General features: G+C 38.5%; 2 protein-coding genes across 2 annotated transcripts in view; one reads left to right on the top strand and one right to left on the bottom strand.

Annotated features, from left to right (window-relative positions):
* LOC143289566 (dolichol phosphate-mannose biosynthesis regulatory protein-like) overlaps positions 1-1,183 on the bottom strand; it is a 4,764-nt gene extending 3,581 nt beyond the window's left edge. Inside the window, exon 1 of the mRNA XM_076598584.1 lies at positions 1,119-1,183. Within this exon, the coding sequence (XP_076454699.1) occupies positions 1,119-1,121 (3 nt within the window). The 5' untranslated portion in view covers positions 1,122-1,183. The remainder of the gene's footprint in view (positions 1-1,118) is intronic.
* A 267-nt stretch (positions 1,184-1,450) lies between these two features.
* Positions 1,451-19,407, top strand: part of LOC143289567 (uncharacterized) — a 50,053-nt gene continuing 32,096 nt past the window's right edge. The window contains exons 1-6 of the mRNA XM_076598585.1: positions 1,451-1,597; positions 4,934-5,040; positions 5,592-5,777; positions 8,458-8,478; positions 14,131-14,234; positions 15,036-15,089. Coding sequence (XP_076454700.1) covers positions 1,545-1,597; positions 4,934-5,040; positions 5,592-5,777; positions 8,458-8,478; positions 14,131-14,234; positions 15,036-15,089 — 525 coding nt within the window. The 5' untranslated portion in view covers positions 1,451-1,544. The remainder of the gene's footprint in view (positions 1,598-4,933; positions 5,041-5,591; positions 5,778-8,457; positions 8,479-14,130; positions 14,235-15,035; positions 15,090-19,407) is intronic.

The following is a 19,407-nucleotide window of genomic DNA, read 5'->3' on the forward strand; positions in this document are numbered from 1 at the left end:
ACTTTAACTTCTCCTTTTTTCCTAACAGTGAGTTACAGAGCAAGATTCTTAGTTTAAGTCCTAAATGGGATCATTTCGACTGATCTATATTTTTCAGAAAAGGTGGAGGAAGATCATATCATGATTCATGTGACTGTTTGACACTGACAATTAAAATACCAAAATTGGCAAAATGTTACCATTTTGACACACGCACACAACAAATATGTCCATGTACATACACATACACTGACACACATGTATGAATATACATATGCATACATACAAAGTATATAGTCATACTGACACAATTTGAACATTATAAAGTTCAAATTGAAAGATGGTGATGGGTGTGTCACTTGCACATTGCAGCTGGTCTCAGTTGTTGGGTGCTTTTACATCCCACGGGCATTATACAACATATTTCAACTCATTGATGATTCTGTTGTGGTTGATGCATGCTGAGTTAATGGATATTTCAAAGTTTTCATAATCCACTGAACTGTGTCTGGGTCTTTAGCATACATATTTGAGCATCTGCAAGCATAATTATAGTTACACACACAAACAGGAGTCAGGAACATCCACACTGGTGCAAAGGTCTGTGCCTGGGGAGTTGGCTTCAAATATTCTTTAAGTTCACGACCTAGTAAACAATACCAGTTCTCGAAGCCCTCCGAAACTTTTTTCTTCATTTACATACATTTTCATTCGGTCGTTTTCGTTTGAATTAAAAAAAATAATAATAATATTAAAAATTAAGACCAAAGATTGAAGATGCTCTGAATGTGTAGCCGTCCAGGCGCCTAACTGAACAATGCATGAAGAGTCATTTAGACTGTCTCAGACTGTCTGAGTTCTTGCTCTAGCACAGTTTGAACAGTGAGAGCAATTTAGTTTTAATTCAACTTTACTACCGTCTCGGGCACCGAACAGCGACGATGGTCAACTGCGAGTGAAATAATTGTCCAAACAGCATCTGCATGATGACATACGCCATGATTACCAAGAAATTGTTATAACTAATCAGTCGTTAGTTTTCCTTAATTCTCATGATCTGAGTCGAGATATGAGCAATCATCATGCGAAATATCTTTATCATCTTTTTATTTACAAAATACAGCAAAACATGGGCATACCATCTTGACAAATTTCGGCTGCTTCTGACTGGGCGGTTATCTCCCTCGACGGAAATAAATAAAAAGTGTAAATCTGATCATCGTACAAAAAAAATGATAATAACAATAAAAAAAAAAAATCATTTTAAAACAATATGCCTGTTGACAACTGCATTTTCTCTCACAGAAACTTGGCAATCATGTTCAAAATGAATTCTTATCCCATAAAACCAGTTTCAACTATGTCCAATCAGTCTTGGCTAGCAAGCGTAGCAGACGGTTTTGTCTGGGTGTGAGGCTTCCAGGACAATGTATGGTTAAATCACGAAACCGCAGTTACAATGAGGGAAAAATAGTGGTCTTGCAACAAGTTGACAGTATGAATGTAAACACTGTGGGGAAAAGAGTTTGATAGAAACTAGTTTTAGCGGTGACGTAAATGGAACTATGGCGGTTGACAGCGATAAGGAAGAGAACAAGATATTTGGTGGCTTCACAAGGTAACTATGATCATCATTTTTGTTTTCGCAATCGCAATAAATTTTTGTGACCCACTCACACACCCACACTTACTAAAGAGGAGAGAGTATCCAAGTGCCATGGCGGCAAAATCATTGAGATTTACTGTGTTACTTAATACGAACACAAAGAAGGAAATAAGTGATAATCTACTCAAGAGTCAAGGGGAATGGATATTTTTAGCTGATCAAATGAAAATGAAGGTAGAAAAAGAGATTGGACTTAAAGGACAGAGCATGGGCTCTTGTTGATTTCCAGTTGGACGGTCTATTAATGGGTAAAGTCCACAAACGGAAGACTCCAAAAGAATAACAAAATTAGTTCCTTGTTCTGTTAATAGAATTGTTGTGTGCAGTTGCTCCTAATCAGTGTATCAAACACAAAAGATAAACAAAGTTTACTACTACAAGTACTTCTAATCACCAGTTTTAGAACTTTGTACAAGCTAGGATTTCTTTATCATTTCTACGATAATAGCCCATTAGACACAGCAAGCAATAAAGACAGTGTAAAAATAAACCCAGTTTTCAAAACCATTAACCAGATGTCGTTACCTGAACACATGACCAGCTTGAAAAGACATTTTACCTAGTAAAGTATTTAGAAACAGTTACTCCTGCATAGTTTATAACAATTTTATTATACAAATGTTAACAACTGTAGTGTCCTGTGAAATCTTTGTCTTCACAGGGACAGAAAATACATAAGCACATACAGCATTACATAGTGTATTGTTTATCCATATGTAAATGCGCATGTGCATTATGCTATGAAGACATTTGTTCTTGTGTGAATGCGTGTACAAATTGAAGAGAGCGAAAGACGGAAAGTGAGTGTGGGAGAGAGAGAAAACTGATCACAAACTTTAAAGTGTTGTCTCTGTGATCACATTTCTCTGTTGAAGTTAATGTATATATATACTAAATGATTGTGACTGTGCATTGTTAGTGTAATTTTCACCACAAATGAATACCACTTATTTTAGATATTCAAGTGTTGTGTGCACATGTTTTTACATGTCTGTATGTTATTGTGAGTGGATGTGCATGTGTGTGCAGATAATGTGTGTGTATTCACCATTGCATGTGTGCATGTGTCTGTGTGTTTATAATGTTGAAATACAAGTTTTTACAATAGTTAAAAATACAGGTGATCCAAACAGGTTTGTCTGTTGCAATGCCTAAAGTGGCATTCATTGCATATAAATTCTGTAGTGGGGGAGGGCTGGAAATATCTGTATATGATGAGATATCATGATGTAGTTTTGGCTGAGCCACTACTTGAACCTACTCTCAGTCCTTGGGGTACATGGAATGGTAGTCCATTGGGGTCTGACTCTTGAGTGAGGTCAGACAGTACAGACAGGGATAAAGTTAAAATGTATGCATGTGTGTATGTACTGTTATTGTTGAAAGTTAAGGTGGTGTTGGTGGTGACATGTTGACAGTGTGTGTATACATGTTTGTTTGTGATGGTGATGATTGTTGACATTGTGGTGTGTGTGTTTGTGGTCATGACACTGACAGTATTGACAGTGTGTGTGTGTGTGTGCATGTGTGCATGTGTGTGCATGTGTCAGTCTGTCTTTGATGTTGAAATACAATCACAACAACAGCTAAAACAACATGTGAACGAAGAGATTTGTCTGTCACAATGCCTCAAGTTGCATTCTTTGCATTGAAATTTTATGACATGGGGATAAAAATACCTGTATGTAATGAAAATAGTTTTGACTTACCAAATTTTCTCCTCTGTTTCCTTTGATCAAAAATTAGCATTTGGTCAATGTATAATGCTGACTTGCATTGATTGATTTATCTCTAAGTTTGAGTGAGGTCATCCAGTACAGACACAAATAAAGTACACACACACACACACACGTGTGTGTGTGTGTGTATGTGCTTATGGTGTGTGTGTGTGTGTGTGTGTGTGTGTGTGTGTGTGTGTGTGACTGTGACTGTGTGCTTGTGTGTTTTGGTGGCGGTGGTGGAAGTCTTTGCAGTGAATGTGTGTGTGTGTGTGTGTGTGGGTGTTGGTGGTGGTCGTCGTGTGTGGCCCCACCATCTCTTGTTTTCTGCACTTGAAGAAAAACATGTATACATGTGTATTCTGTGTTCATTTGCAGTTCATATAGATCAATATTTCGATTTATATATATATATATATATATATATATATATATATATATATATATATATATATATTATAAAGCATGCAGCTGTATCCCTTTGATTAACTATTCCCTTACAACTTGGCATTCTTTACGTCCTTTGCCCTCCGCACTTCCCTCTTTCATCTCATTTTCTGAGGGCACAAAAATTGGATCCTTATGGAAATACAAGATTCTTTATGCGGATTATTGACATATATTTCGATATGACTAAGCAGATGATACAATATATAAATATATATATGTGTATATATATATGTGTGTACACACACACACACACACACACACACACACACACACACACACACACACACACACACACACACACACACATATATGTGTGTGTGTGTGTGTGTGTGTGTCTGTGTGTGTAGATGCATTGATGCAGACTTTGATAGCTGTCCAATGGATTGAGTGTGTGTGTGTTTTTTGTTGTTGTTATTGTTGTCATTTTTGCTTTTGGTCATTGATTTTTGTTCCTCTTTTTCAGCTGTTTAATTGTTAGGTTTTTTGGTTCAGTAGATGTTCTTTATTTAGATTTTAATGTCAAAATTTGCTTCATGATTGATATATAGTTGCTTGTTCAGTTGCTGTACTGGTTAAATCATTTGTGTTCTGTTTTTGTTTGTTTGTTCTTTATAGATTTGGTCTTCTGTTTGTTTCATTAACTGTTCATTTATGTTTGTTTATTTAAGAACACTGTCTTCTGTTGGAGCTGTTAATCTGTATAGTTTGTTAGACAAGAGGTAAACACCAGAATGAATGCAACAGAAGCAACACGTGTTTTACTTTGCTTCTGTGTATTTTTCATTTTTGTTTCCGTTTTTATTTAATTCATCACCTTTTTCTTGACTTGGTCTATTTCATTTTGTTTACTGTCTTTATGTGGTCATTATTTTTTTTTCTCAAGAATTTGGTAGGCTTTCAAGGCTTGACCAGTACAATAGGTGTATGCTTAGGTCCGCCAACTGCTGCTTTGTATATAGATTTTATATATTTGAAGCAGATGCGTTGCAGAATCAGCCCACCCTCTTTGAGTCACTGACACCTTTTTGAAGCGGAAACTGTCTATTATTTATGTATTTATTGATGGTGTTTTGTTACTGTTTTTTTTGTTTGTTTGTTGTTTTTTTCTTGTGTATGCCAGTGACCTGTGGAACGTGTACAAGAAATATGACGATAATGGATGGCTGCAAATCTCCAACATCCGCACGGCCTTCAACGATCTTGAGCTCTTCCCCTCACAGTCACAGGGTGAGTTACTTTCTTTGGTTGGCTGGTTGGTTCGTTGTTTTCACTTTTGTTGTGTAATTTGTCTTTTTATGGGATCTTTTTTTGGGGGGAGGGGGGGGTGGAGGGGCTGCAGGGGGGCGGGGGGGGGAGGGGTGGTTGTTGGGATGGTTGCGTTTTGTTGTTCCGGTTGGTTGATTTTGTTGTCTTGGTTTGGATTTCCTTTCAATGATGATAATTGAACATATAATAATCATAATGATAATGTACATTTACATCGCGTCTTTTCTCTCTAAGAGCTCAGGGTGCTTTACATGAAAGAAAAATATTACAAGTTACATAAAATACATAAAACATTCATGACCACTCTTTCTCAAAAACCCCTCCCTCCCTCCCTCCCCCACTCTCCCCCACTCACATTCTCCCTTTCCCACTCTACATACATCCAAAGTGAGCTGCAGGGTAAAAACGGTCGTACACGTAAAAGCCCACTTGTGTAGATGTGAGTGAACATGGGAGTTGCGGCCCACAAACGAAAAAGAAGAAGATAATGGAGACGTCTGCGATGGTTTCAGTTCAGGAGATGGTGCACTGCGCGGTGGAGTACGGCAGCCCCTGCGAGGCGGATCACGTGACCTTCGGGGAGTTCTGCGTTCTGGTGGACGAACTGCGGCACAAGTACGACAGTCTGGACCTCCCGCCTTCCCCACACGCCATCCTCCCCAGCAAGCAGGGCAACAAGGAGAGGAGGAAGAGGAGAGGTGAGGTGTGATGTGGTGGGAGGGTGGGTGTCATCGTATTGTATAGTCCCCAGAAAGCAGAGTTTGGCTGCATACATGGCTGGCTAAAAATGGTCATGCACGTTAAAGCCCACTCATGTACGTTTGTGGGAGGTGCAGCCCATGAACGCAGAAGAAGAAGTATTGTATAGTATTGTTTTACTCTTTTTTCATCACAACAGATTTCTCTGTGTGAAATTCAGGGCTCCTTCTCTCCCCAGGGAGAGCGCGTCGCTACACTGAGAGCACCACCTTTTTTTTTTTTTTTTTTCTTTTTTTCCTGCCATCAGTTTTTTTTATTTTTTTTTTCCCTATCAAAGTGGATTTTTCTACAGAAGTGAGGAGCTAAGGGGTCTCTGTGTGTCAGTGGGTTGATGTACACATGTGTGTTTGTGTGAGAGAGAGAGAGAGAGAGGAATGAAAGTTTCAGTATGAAGAGCACAGGAACAGGAGTCATGATGGCTGCCGGAAAAAGAGGGCGCTAGCCAGCGGGACAAAAGGGAGGTTACCTACTTCTGGGAGGTTATCAGCCGTAGTTGCTTTCGTTTTCTCCGCATAGGCGGATAGTAGTTTGCACAGGACAGGAATGTCAGACCCCTGCCGGAGTCTGCACTAGTTGGGTCACGGTAAGTATGATATTTAAACATAATTTTAGATAGAAAATTTCCTTTCAGGCCTAAGCCCTTTCTGAAAGGGGCTACACAGATATAGTACTTATGATAAACACATGTATCACAGTCAGTCGTGTCCAACTGTGACTATCAAGAGAGGAGGCAACCGCTGTTCCAGCTCTCTGGGCTAGAAAATTAAACATTTGCGCATTAATATATACACAAGACGTATGATATTATAACCATACATAACATCCTTGTCACGTAAGATAATGATCACTAGTAACAATATAAGTTCCAGATTTCTTAACTAAGTAAATATGTTCTTGCTTCTTGAAAGCTTTGTACAACTACAAGTTAAAAAAGAAAACACAAATTCCTCTGTATAGGTGAGTTTTTTTTGGTTGTCGTTTTTTCTTTGTTTGTTTCTTTGTTGTTTTTTGGTTAATAATCAGTAGTGGGGCAGCAAAAAAAAAAAAAAAAGTGAAGACGTGGGATGACTTTTTTTTCCATGGTTGTTGTTGTTGTTTCATGGTTTTTTTTACAATTATAATAATAATAATAATAATGGTATTTATATAATATAGCGCTGAATCCTGTGCAGAGACAAATCAAAGCGCTTTCGCACCAGTCATTCGCACGCATGCATAACTCTAAAACTGTAGAAACTAAAGACAAGGAAGGGCAGGCAAGGGAGGCTATTTTGGGAAGAGATGGGTTTTAAGGCCAGACTTGAAAGAGCTGAGTGTGGAGACTTGACGAAGCGAAAGAGGAAGTTCATTCCAGTCGCGAGGTCCAGAGACAGAGAAAGAACGGCGGCCAATAGTCGAGTGTTTGAATCTGGGTATGCGTAAACAGAGTGGATCCGAAGCCTATCGTAGTGATATTGTTTTGTTTTATTTTCTAAAAGAATTAGATACTGTTGATTTAATTTGATATTCATATTGATTGAGGTAATCTAGGTTTTGATGGGGTGGGAGGGTAGGGGTTTTTTTTTTTTTTTTTTTTCTTTAGTTGAAATTGTCATTTCCTATCACTGATTGTGTATAAAACAGATACGAGGCTTTTGATTATGAAGAAGTTTTTGCTTTTTTGACTCACTTGTGTAAACAAAGTGAGTCTATGTTTTAACCCGGTGTTTTGTCTGTATGTGTCTGTGTGTCCGTGGTAAACTTTAACATTGACATTTTCTCTGCAAATACTTTGTCAGTTGACACCAAATTAGGCATAAAGATAGGAAACATTCAGTTCTTTCCAGTCATCTTGTTTAAAACAATATTGCACCTCTGGGATGGGCACAAAAAACAAAAAAAATGAAGCCTAATTATATGCAAACTGCATTTACTGTTATATTTATATTTTTTGTATTCTCTAAACTTGGCACTTTGATCTGATATTCTGACCCAACAACAAGAGCAGTCATTATTATCATTTTTTGTTCAAACAGGAACTTCTTTTGCTAAGCATGGAAGTTCTATTTGTTTTGCAAACATTTTGGTGCAGATAATAAAAAAGGGAAATTACTCTGTAATTAATGCTAGGGGACTTAATTCGAATCTGGTTAGGACTTCTTTTTTTTTTTTTTTTTTTTAATGCGAAGCTTTATGATAACAAATACAGAACACATTTTAACGATTAGATTTTTTTTTTTCAGTGTATCACAAGTGAGTCTTGAAGGCCTTGCCTCTCTTGTTTTGTTTTTTTTTCAGCCTCAAAGGGCACTTGTGGTCCACTGAGTTATGAGCAACATGAACGCTACTGTTCAGCCGTTTCTTATTCATTGAAAAAAAAAATCATGTCTTTTGTGAAGTGCTTTGAAACATTGGTCTGAATATGAACTTACTTGGTAGGTTCCTTGGTAACTGGTCACAGATGTTTTCAGTTACATGGAAATTATTAGCCTTCTTTTTAGTTTTACTTATTATTAGCATTACTTCCACACATAATCATTATTGAATTTTTTAATTTTTATGTTTGGTTGTTGTTGTTTTTTAGGTAAAGGGAATGCTTTGAGAGAAAGTTTATCATATGTGATTTTCTTTTTCTTTCAGAGAGTTCTTCAAACTTCCAAGGTGAGTTCAATTATTTATATGTTTCTCATGTAATTCCTATTGCTTGACAAACCATTGTTCTATGTTCTTAATGACAACTAATGATCCTGTGTCATTCATATTGCTGGACATATTATGTTCTGTGCTCTTAATGACAAGTAATGATCCTATGTCATTCATATTGCTGGACATATCATGTTCTGTGTTCTTAATGACAAGTAATGATCCTGTGTCATTCATATTGCTGGGCATACCATTGGTATGTGTTATTCTTGACAAACCATTGTCATGTGTTATTCCTGAGAAACCATTGTTCTGTGTTATTCATATTGTCTAACAAAACATTGTCCTGTGTCATTCCTGCCAAACCATTGTTCTCTTTTACACCTGACAAACCATTGTTCTGTTTTATACCTGACAAACCATTGTCCTATGTTATTTCCTATTGCCTAACAAACCATTGTTCTGTTTTACACCTGACAAACCATTGTTCTGTTTTACACCTGACAAACCATTGTTCTGTTTTACACCTAACAAACCATTGTTCTGTGTTATTTCTGACAAACCATTGTTCTGTTTTATACCTGACAAACCATTGTTCTGTTTTATACCCGACAAACCATTGTCCTATGTTATTTCCTATTGCCTAACAAACCATTGTTCTGTTTTATACCTGACAAACCATTGTTCTGTTTTACACCTAACAAACCATTGTTCTGTTTTATACTTGACAAACCATTGTTCTGTTTTATACCTGACAAACCATTGTCCTGTGTTATTTCCTATTGCCTAACAAACCATTGTTCTGTTTTACACCTGACAAACCATTGTTCTGTTTTACACCTGACAAACCATTGTTCTGTGTTATTTCTGACAAACCATTGTTCTGTTTTATACCTGACAAACCATTGTCCTGTGTTATTTCCTATTGCCTAACAAACCATTGTTCTGTTTTACACCTGACAAACCATTGTTCTGTTTTACACCTGACAAACCATTGTTCTGTGTTATTTCTGACAAACCATTGTTCTGTTTTATACTTGACAAACCATTGTTCTGTTTTACACCTGACAAACCATTGTCCTATGTTATTTCCTATTGCCTAACAAACCATTGTTCTGTTTTACACCTGACAAACCATTGTTCTGTTTTATACCTGACAAACCATTGTCCTATGTTATTTCCTATTGCCTAACAAACCATTGTTCTGTTTTACACCTAACAAACCATTGTTCTGTGTTATTTCTGACAAACCATTGTTCTGTTTTATACTTGACAAACCATTGTTCTGTTTTATACCTGACAAACCATTGTCCTGTGTTATTTCCTATTGCCTAACAAACCATTGTTCTGTTTTACACCTGACAAACCATTGTTCTGTTTTATACCTGACAAACCATTGTCCTATGTTATTTCCTATTGCCTGACAAACCATTGTTCTGTTTTACACCTGACAAACCATTGTTCTGTTTTATACCCGACAAACCATTGTCCTATGTTATTTCCTATTGCCTAACAAACCATTGTTCTGTTTTACACCTGACAAAACATTGTTCTGTTTTACACCTGACAAACCATTGTTCTGTTTTATACCTGACAAACCATTGTCCCATGTTATTTCCTATTGCCTAACAAACCATTGTTCTGTTTTACACCTGACAAACCATTGTTCTGTTTTACACCTAACAAAACATTGTCCTGTGTCATTTCTGACAAACCATTGTTCTGTTTTATACTTGACAAACCATTGTTCTGTTTTATACCTGACAAACCATTGTCCTGTGTTATTTCCTATTGCCTAACAAACCATTGTTCTGTTTTACACCTGACAAAACATTGTTCTGTTTTACACCTAACAAACCATTGTTCTGTGTTATTTCTGACAAACCATTGTTCTGTTTTATACTTGACAAACCATTGTTCTGTTTTATACCTGACAAACCATTGTCCTATGTTATTTCCTATTGCCTAACAAACCATTGTTCTGTTTTACACCTGACAAAACATTGTTCTGTTTTATACCTGACAAACCATTGTCCTGTGTTATTTCCTATTGCCTAACAAACCATTGTTCTGTTTTACACCTGACAAACCATTGTTCTGTTTTACACCTGACAAACCATTGTTCTGTTTTATACCCGACAAACCATTGTCCCATGTTATTTCCTATTGCCTAACAAACCATTGTTCTGTTTTACACCTGACAAAACATTGTTCTGTTTTACACCTGACAAAACATTGTCCTGTGCTATTTCTGACAAACCATTGTCCTGTGCTATTTCTGACATATAATGGTCATGTGTCATTCCTGTTGCGTGACAAACCATTGTCCTGTGTTATTTCTGACATATAATGGTCCTGTGTCATTCCTGTTGCGTGACAAACCATTGTCCTGTGTTATTTATGTCCGGTGTTATTCCTGAAAACCATTGTGCTGTGTTATTTCCTGCTGCCTGACAAGTCATTGTTCTGTGTCATTGCTGTTGCCTGACGAATCAGTGTTGTGTGTTGTTCCTGATGTTATTTGTTATTCCTGACAGACCATTGCACTGTGTTATTTCCTGCCGCCTGATGCACCATTGTCCTGTGTTATTCTTGACAAACCATTGTCCTGTGCACACCATTGTACTGTGTTATTCCTGACAAACCATTGTTCTGTGTAATTCTTGACAAGCCATGTTATTTCGTATTTCCTGACAGTCATTGTACTGTGTTATTTCCTGTTTCCTGACAATCATTGTACTGTGTTGTTTCCTATTGCCTGACAGTCATTGCACTGTGTTATTTCCTATTGCCTGACAATCATTGCACTGTGTTATTTCCTGTTGCCTGACAATCATTGCACTATGTTATTTCCTATTGCCTGACAATCATTGCACTGTGTTATTTTCTATTGCCTGACAATCACTGTACTGTGTTATTTCCTATTGCCTGACAATCATTGCACTGTGTTATTTCCTATTGCCTGACAATCATTGTACTGTGTTATTTCCTGTTGCCTGACAATCATTGTACTGTGTTATTTCCTGTTGCCTGACAATCACTGTACTCTGTTTTTTTCCTATTGCCTGACAATCACTGTACTGTGTTATTTCTTAATGCCTGACAATCACTGTACTGTGTTATTTCTTAATGCCTGACAATCACTGTACTGTGTTATTTCCTGTTGCCTGACAATCATTGTAACTGTGTTATTTCCTGTTGCCTGACAATCATTGTACTGTGTTATTTTCTATTGCCTGACAATCACTGTACTGTGTTATTTCATATTGCCTGACAATCATTGCACTGTGTTATTTCCTATTGCCTGACAATCATTGCACTATGTTATTTCCTATTGCCTGACAATCATTGCACTGTGTTATTTTCTATTGCCTGACAATCACTGTACAGTGTTATTTCCTATTGCCTGACAATCACTGTACTGTGTTTTTTCCTATTGCCTGACAATCATTGTACTGTGTTATTTCCTATTGCCTGACAATCACTGTACTGTGTTATTTCCTGTTGCCTGACAATCATTGTACTGTCTTATTCCCTTTTGCCTGACAATCACTGTACTGTGTTATTTCCTGTTGCCTGACAATCATTGTCACTGTGTTATTTCCTGTTGCCTGACAATCACTGTACTGTGTTATTTCTTAATGCCTGACAATCACTGTACTGTGTTATTTCCTGTTGCCTGACAATCATTGCACTATGTTATTTCCTATTGCCTGACAATCATTGCACTGTGTTATTTCCTGTTGCCTGACAATCATTGTCACTGTGTTATTTCCTGTTGCCTGATGTTATTTCCTGTTGCCTGACAATCATTGTACTGTGTTATTTCCTATTGCCTGACAATCATTGCCCTGAGATTTCATTTCTGACAGACCATTGTACCATGTTATTTCCTATCTCCTGACAAACCATTGTCCTACGGTGTCATTCATGACAAACCATTGTTGTGTGTTATTTCCTGTTGTCTGGAAAACCATTTAAGTTCATTTACCTTGGCAAAAAGTTCTTGGGTGGGCCTGATAGTTTTCAGATGATGTTTCAGTGTTCCTGGGTGGGTCTGATAGGTTTCAGATGATATTTCAGTGTTCCTGGGTGAGTCTGATAGGTTTCAGATGATGTTTCAGTGTTCCTGGGTGGGTCTGATAGGTTTCAGATGATGTTTCAGTGTTCCTGGGTGAGTCTGATTGGTTTCAGATGATATTTCAGTGTTGAGTCTGATAGGTTTCAGATGATATTTCAGTGTTCAGTTTGATATGTTTCATATGATATTTCAGTGATCCTGTCTGGGTCTGATAGGTTTCAGATGATATTTCAGTGTTCTGGATAGTTCAGTGGGTGATACAGGTTTCCAGTGACATTCAGCTATAAGCCTTGAAAACTGTGAGCGTGTGTGTATGTGTGTGTGTGTGCGCACGTGTGTGTGTATGTGTAATTAAGTAATGTAATATGAGTAGTCTTTGATTCTGTTTCATGCTTTTGTATGTTAAATCTTTTCTTTTTGACTCACTTGTGTAAACAAAGTGAGTCTATGTTTTAACCTGGTGTTCGGTTGTCTGTGTGTGTGTGTGTGTGTCTGTGTGTCCGTGGTAAACTTTAACATTAACATTTTCTCTGCAAATACTTTGTCAGTTGACACCAAATTAGGCATAAAAATAGGAAAAATTCAGTTCTTTCCAGTCATCTTGTTTAAAACAATATTGCACCTCTGGGATGGGCACAAAAAAAAATAAAAAATGAAGCCTAATTATATGCAAACTGCATTTACTGTTATATTTATATTTTTTTGTATTCTCTAAACTTGGCACTTTGATTTGATATTCTGACCCAACAACAAGAGCAGTCATTATTATCATTTTTTGTTCAAACATGAACTTCTTTTGCTAAGCATGGAAGTTTTATTTATTTTCCAAACGTTTTGGTGCAGATACTAAAAAAGGGAAATTACTCTGTAATTAATGCTAGGGGAGTTAATTTGCTTTAAACTGATCTTTCTCATCTTAAACATTACATTTTGAATTTATACTCAATACATAAAAAGCTTGGATTTTTTTTTTTTAAGTGTATCACAAGTGAGTCTTGAAGGCCTTGCCTCTCTTGTTCTTTTTTCTTGTAAGTTGTTGAGTATGTATATGTGTTTAATGTTTCTTGTAAAGGGCTTTGAAACTCCCTTTAAGGGAGGAAAGCGCTCAACAAGTATTCATTAGTAGTAGTAGTAGTAGTTTAGTAGTAGTAGTAGTATTGACGGGCGCAATAGCCAAATGGTTAAAGCGTTGGACTTTCAATCTGAGGGTCCGGGGTTCGAATCTCGGTAGCGCCTGGTGGGTAAAGGGTGGAGATTTTTCCGATCTCCCAGGTCAACGTATGTGCAGACCTACCAGTGCCTGAACCCCCTTCGTGTGTATACGCAAGCAGAAGATAAATACGCATGTTAAAGATCCTGTAATCCATGTCAGCGTTCGGTGGGTTATCACTCACGGAAACAAGAACATACCCAGCATGCACACCCGTGAAAACGGAGTATGGCTGCCTACATGGCGGGGTAAATAAACAAAGCAGTCATACACTAAAATGTTAAATGTTATATGTTTGTCTGAGCTTAGAACTTGGTCTCCAACTGAGGATAGGCGCTATATAAGTGTCCATATCAGTATTGTTATTATGATGTTTCAGTGTTCCTGGGCGGGTCGTGTGGGTCATCCACTTGCCCGACACGATGGCGTCAGGAGGAGGCCATTCCCTTCTTTAAACAGCACAACATCACCTTTTACAATCCTGTGAGTCGTTACCATCTCAGTATTTGTTTCTTTTCTGTTTGTTTGGGGGATGTGTGTGTGTGTGTGTGTTCTTGAATATTGTGAGTGAGTCTGGATGTGTGTGTATTGTTGTTGTTTTCTGTTTTATGTTGTAGTTGTGAGTATGTGTTCTGAGTATTGTGAGCTTAGATGTGTGTGTGTGTGTGTCTGCTTGTGTGTTTGTAGTGGTAGTGTTCTCTGTTTTCCACCTTTGAACACTATGTGATAGTGTATGATTGTGTGTGAGGTATGTTCTTGTTTGTTATGTGTGGGTGTGGGTGATTGAGGATGTGTATGTGTATACATATGTGCTTGGATGTGTTTGTGTGTGTGTGTGTGTGTGTGTATGTGTGTTTTTGTGTGTGTGTGTGTGTGTGAGATTGTCCTTTTATGGAATGTAGATAAGGTGTAAAACCCTTTCGGAACATTAGACAGAATCAGCTTTATCAAAATCAGAAATTTTCATTGGACTTCTGAAACAGTTTTTTTCACTGAACAACTGAATGCGCCTGTATTCATGAGGGTAGGCAAGAAAACTTACTGCACAAAAGGAAACTTTTTCGACATGATGGAAAACAATCAGTGTGAAAGAACATTTCATTTGAAGAGAAAAATCTTTCTTTCTTTTTCTTTTCTTTTTTTTAATATTTCAGACATGTTGATATCTTTTCAGTTTGACTTCTTTGTGTCGTTGATGATGGTGATATTGTTGTTTTACCTTTGGGTTTTTTTGGTTTGATTCTTTCTTTATTTTAGTTAGGATATCTTTTTTTTTCTGTACAGCAAGTGAACACATGGAGACCAGAACTGATAGAGCTGGAGGATAGAGCAAAACAGGTACGTGTCACCTACTTACGTTTTTGGCACTTTTACTTTGCACACCCCCCTCTTTTGTTTCGCTATGTGACCCCAGCCTACATTTTGTTCACTTTTGCTTTGCATCTCCCACCTTTGTTTCGCTATGTATGTCCCCAACCTACATTTTGTTCACTTTTGCTTTGCATCTCCCACCTTTGTTCCGCTATGTATGTCCCCAACCTACATTTTGTTCACTTTTGCTTTGCATCTCCCACCTTTGTTCTGCTATGTATGTCCCCAACCTACATTTTGTTCACTTTTGCTTTGCATCTCCCTCCTTTGTTTCGCTATGTATGTCCCCAGCCCACATTTTGTTCACTTTTGCTTTGCATCTCCCACCTTTGTTTCGCTATGTATGTCCCCAGCCCACATTTTGTTCACTTTTGCTTTGCACCCCCCTCTTTTGTTTCGCTATGTGACCCCAACCTACATTTTGTTCACTTTTGCTTTGCATCTCCCACCTTTGTTTCGCTATGTGACCCCAACCTACATTTTGTTCACTTTTGCTTTGCATCTCCCACCTTTGTTCTGCTATGTATGACCCCAACCTACATTTTGTTCACTTTTGCTTTGCATCTCCCACCTTTGTTTCGCTATGTGACCCCAACCTACATTTTGTTCACTTTTGCTTTGCATCTCCTTCCTTTGTTCTGCTATGTATGTCCCCAACCTACATTTTGTTCACTTTTGTTTTGCTTCTCCTTCCTTTGTTCTGCTATGTATGTCCCCAACCTACATTTTGTTCACTTTTGCTTTGCATCTCCCACCTTTGTTCTGCTATGTATGACCCCAACCCATATTATGTTCACTTTTGCTTTGCATCTCCCACCTTTGTTCCGCTATTGATTGGCTAAGAGCGGGCCAGACTAAGAGGGGCGTCTTTTCACTGTTAGCCGCGCAAAATTTGGCCAAACAGAGCAAACCATAGGCCTAGTTTGCATCAGTTTGACATGGTACAGTATATGTAAACACCAAACATGGAGTATAATACAAACTCCTCCTTTTGTTCACTTTTGCTTTGCATCTCCCACCTTTGTTTCGCTATGTATGTCCCCAACCTACATTTTGTTCACTTTTGCTTTGCATCTCCCACCTTTGTTCTGCTATGTATGTCCCCAACCTACATTTTGTTCACTTTTGTTTTGCATCTCCCACCTTTGTTTCACTATGTATGTCCCCAACCCATATTTTGCTCTGTGTCACCAACCTACGTTTTGCTGCGTATCACCCATCTGTGTCTTTAAGGTATTGCAGTAAAAGTACAGTATGATGGCCACCCTAAATACTGGGATGGCAGAAGGGTTTTGCAGTAAAGAGATATCTGATTCACGATCAGGTCATGGTTTCGGTAGAGATACCAGATGCATGAAAAGATTGTAGTTACAGTATATACAGTGATCCGATATATATATGATCAGGTCATGGTTACGGTACAGAAGTATCGGATGCATGATCAGGTCAGTCAAGGTTACGGTACAGAAATATCAGATACATGATCAGGTCATAGTTACAGTATACAGAGAGATCAGGTACATATGATTAGATTGTATTACAGTTCAAAGATATCAGATACATGATCAGATTGTAGTTACAGTATGCATAGAGGTCAGATACATATGATTAGATGGAAGTTGCAGATCAAAGATATCAGATACATGATCAGATTATTGCAGTTACAGTGTACAGAAAGTTCTGAAACACGATAAGGTCATAGTTACAGTATACAGGGATGTCAGTTACATAATCAGATTGTAGTCAGAGAATATAGAGAGATGCATCAGAATACAGAGAGGATAGGATACACGATCAGATCATAATTACAGATCATTTTTAGATACATTATCAGGTTGTAGTTACACTGCATAGGTATTGGATGATGGTCGTAGTCATAGTTACAGTACAGAGATCCTCGGATCCAAGGAACCTACCATCATCATCATCATCATCTTCTTCAATGAAAGGAGTTACTGTATAAATCAGTAGGCACAGCCCCGATGATCACAGTCCTAAGCAGTCAGATGGGCTATAACCTTTTTTGTTGTTTTTTTTTGTATGATAGTCCGTCGTGTCAGACTATGACCATCAGAACAGCAGAGGAGGCAGCTGGTGTCCCAACTATCTGGGCTAGAATTTGATTATAGTGGAGAGTGTCTTGCCCAAGTTACATCCCCAATGTCCCGACCAAGATGGTTTTAGGACAGTCGGCATTGGGATGGTTCCCAAAGGCTATCTTGTCCCCAAGGCTGCAGCACTAAAAGCCAGTGCAGTCTTGCCTCCCGGTTTGAGAGTCACCAAGACAGGAGGGAGAGATGTTGTAGATGTATTCACAAAACTGCCCCTTCCTGTCTCTGTGGCTGCCTTCACCTCTACACTCCATCTCGCTCACTACACTCGGCTTCGGATCCACTCTGTTTACACATACCCAGATTCAAACACTCGATTGTTGGCCGCCGTTCTTTCTCTGTCTCTGGACCTTGCGATTGGAATGAACTTCCTCTTTCGCTTCGTCAAGTCTCCACACTCAGCTCTTTCAAGTCTGGCCTTAAAACCCACCTCTTCCCAAAATAGCCTCCCTTGCCTGCCCTTCCTTGTCTTTAGTTTCTACAGTTTTAGAGTTATGCATGCGTGTGAATGACTGGTGCAAAAGCGCTTTGATTTTGTCTCTGCACAAGATTCAGCGCTATATAAATACCATTATTATTATTATTATTATTATTATTCACCAATCCAATAATTAAATACTGGGGCTTGAGTGATTGTGTGGAATGATAGTGTGGGCAAGGTTGACAGAGATGAGTGTTATACTGTACACATGTGGGAGAGATGAGTGTTATACTGGTGGCAGAGATGAGTGTTATACTGTACACATGTGGGAGAGATGAGTGTTATACTGCTGGCAGAGATGAGTGTTATACTGTACACATGTGGGAGAGATGAGTGTTATACTGTACACAGGTGGGAGAGATGAGTGTTATACTGTACACAGGTGGGAGAGATGAGTGTTATACTGTACACAGGTGGGAGAGATGAGTGTTATACTGTACACATGTGGGAGAGATGAGTGTTATACTGTACACAGGTGGGAGAGATAAGTGCTATACTGTACACATGTGGGAGAGATGAGTGTTATACTGTACACATGTGGGAGAGATGAGTGTTTTACTGTACACAGGTGGGAGAGATGAGTGTTATACTGTACACAGGTGGGAGAGATGAGTGTTATACTGTACACAGGTGGGAGAGATAAGTGCTATACTGTACACATGTGGGAGAGATGAGTGTTTTACTGTACACAGGCGGGAGAGATGAGTGTTATACTGTACACAGGTGGGAGAGATGAGTGTTATACTGTACACAGGTGGGAGAGATGAGTGTTATACTGTACACAGGTGGGAGAAATGAGTGTTATACTGTACACAGGCGGGAGAGATGAGTGTTATACTGTACACAGGTGGGAGAGATTAGTGTTATACTGTACACAGGTGGGAGAGATTAGTGTTATACTGTACACAGGTGGGAGAGATGAGTGTTATACTGTACACAGGTGGGAGAGATTAGTGTTATACTGTACACAGGTTGGAGAAATGAGTGTTATACTGTACACAGGTGGGAGAGATGAGTGTTATACTGCACACAGGTGGGAGAGATAAGTGCTATACTGTACACGTGTGGGAGAGATGAGTTATACTGTACACAGGTGGGAGAGATTAGTGTTATACTGTACACAGGTTGGAGAGATGAGTGTTATACTGCTGGCAGAGATGAGTGTTATACTGTACACAGGTGGGAGAGATGAGTGTTATACTGTACACAGGTGCGAGAGATGAGTGTTTTACTGTACACAGGTGGGAGAGATGAGTGTTGTACTGTACACAGGTGGGAGAGATAAGTGCTATACTGTACACATGTGGGAGAGATGAGTGTTATACTGTACACAGGTGGGAGAGATAAGTGTTATACTGTACACATGTGGGAGAGATGAGTGTTATACTGTACACAGGTGGGAGAGATGAGTGTTTTACTGTACACAGGCGGGAGAGATGAGTGTTATACTGTACACATGTGGGAGAGATGAGTGTTATACTGTACACATGTGGGAGAGATGAGTGTTATACTGTACACAGGTGGGAGAGATGAGTGTTATACTGTACACAGGTGGGAGAAATGAGTGTTATACTGTACACAGGTGGGAGAGATTAGTGTTATACTGTACACAGGTGGGAGAAATGAGTGTTATACTGTACACAGGCGGGAGAGATGAGTGTTATACTGTACACAGGTGGGAGAGATTAGTGTT

This window comes from Babylonia areolata, chromosome 14 (assembly GCF_041734735.1).
Source record: "Babylonia areolata isolate BAREFJ2019XMU chromosome 14, ASM4173473v1, whole genome shotgun sequence".
Classification (NCBI taxonomy): domain Eukaryota; kingdom Metazoa; phylum Mollusca; class Gastropoda; order Neogastropoda; family Buccinidae; genus Babylonia; species Babylonia areolata.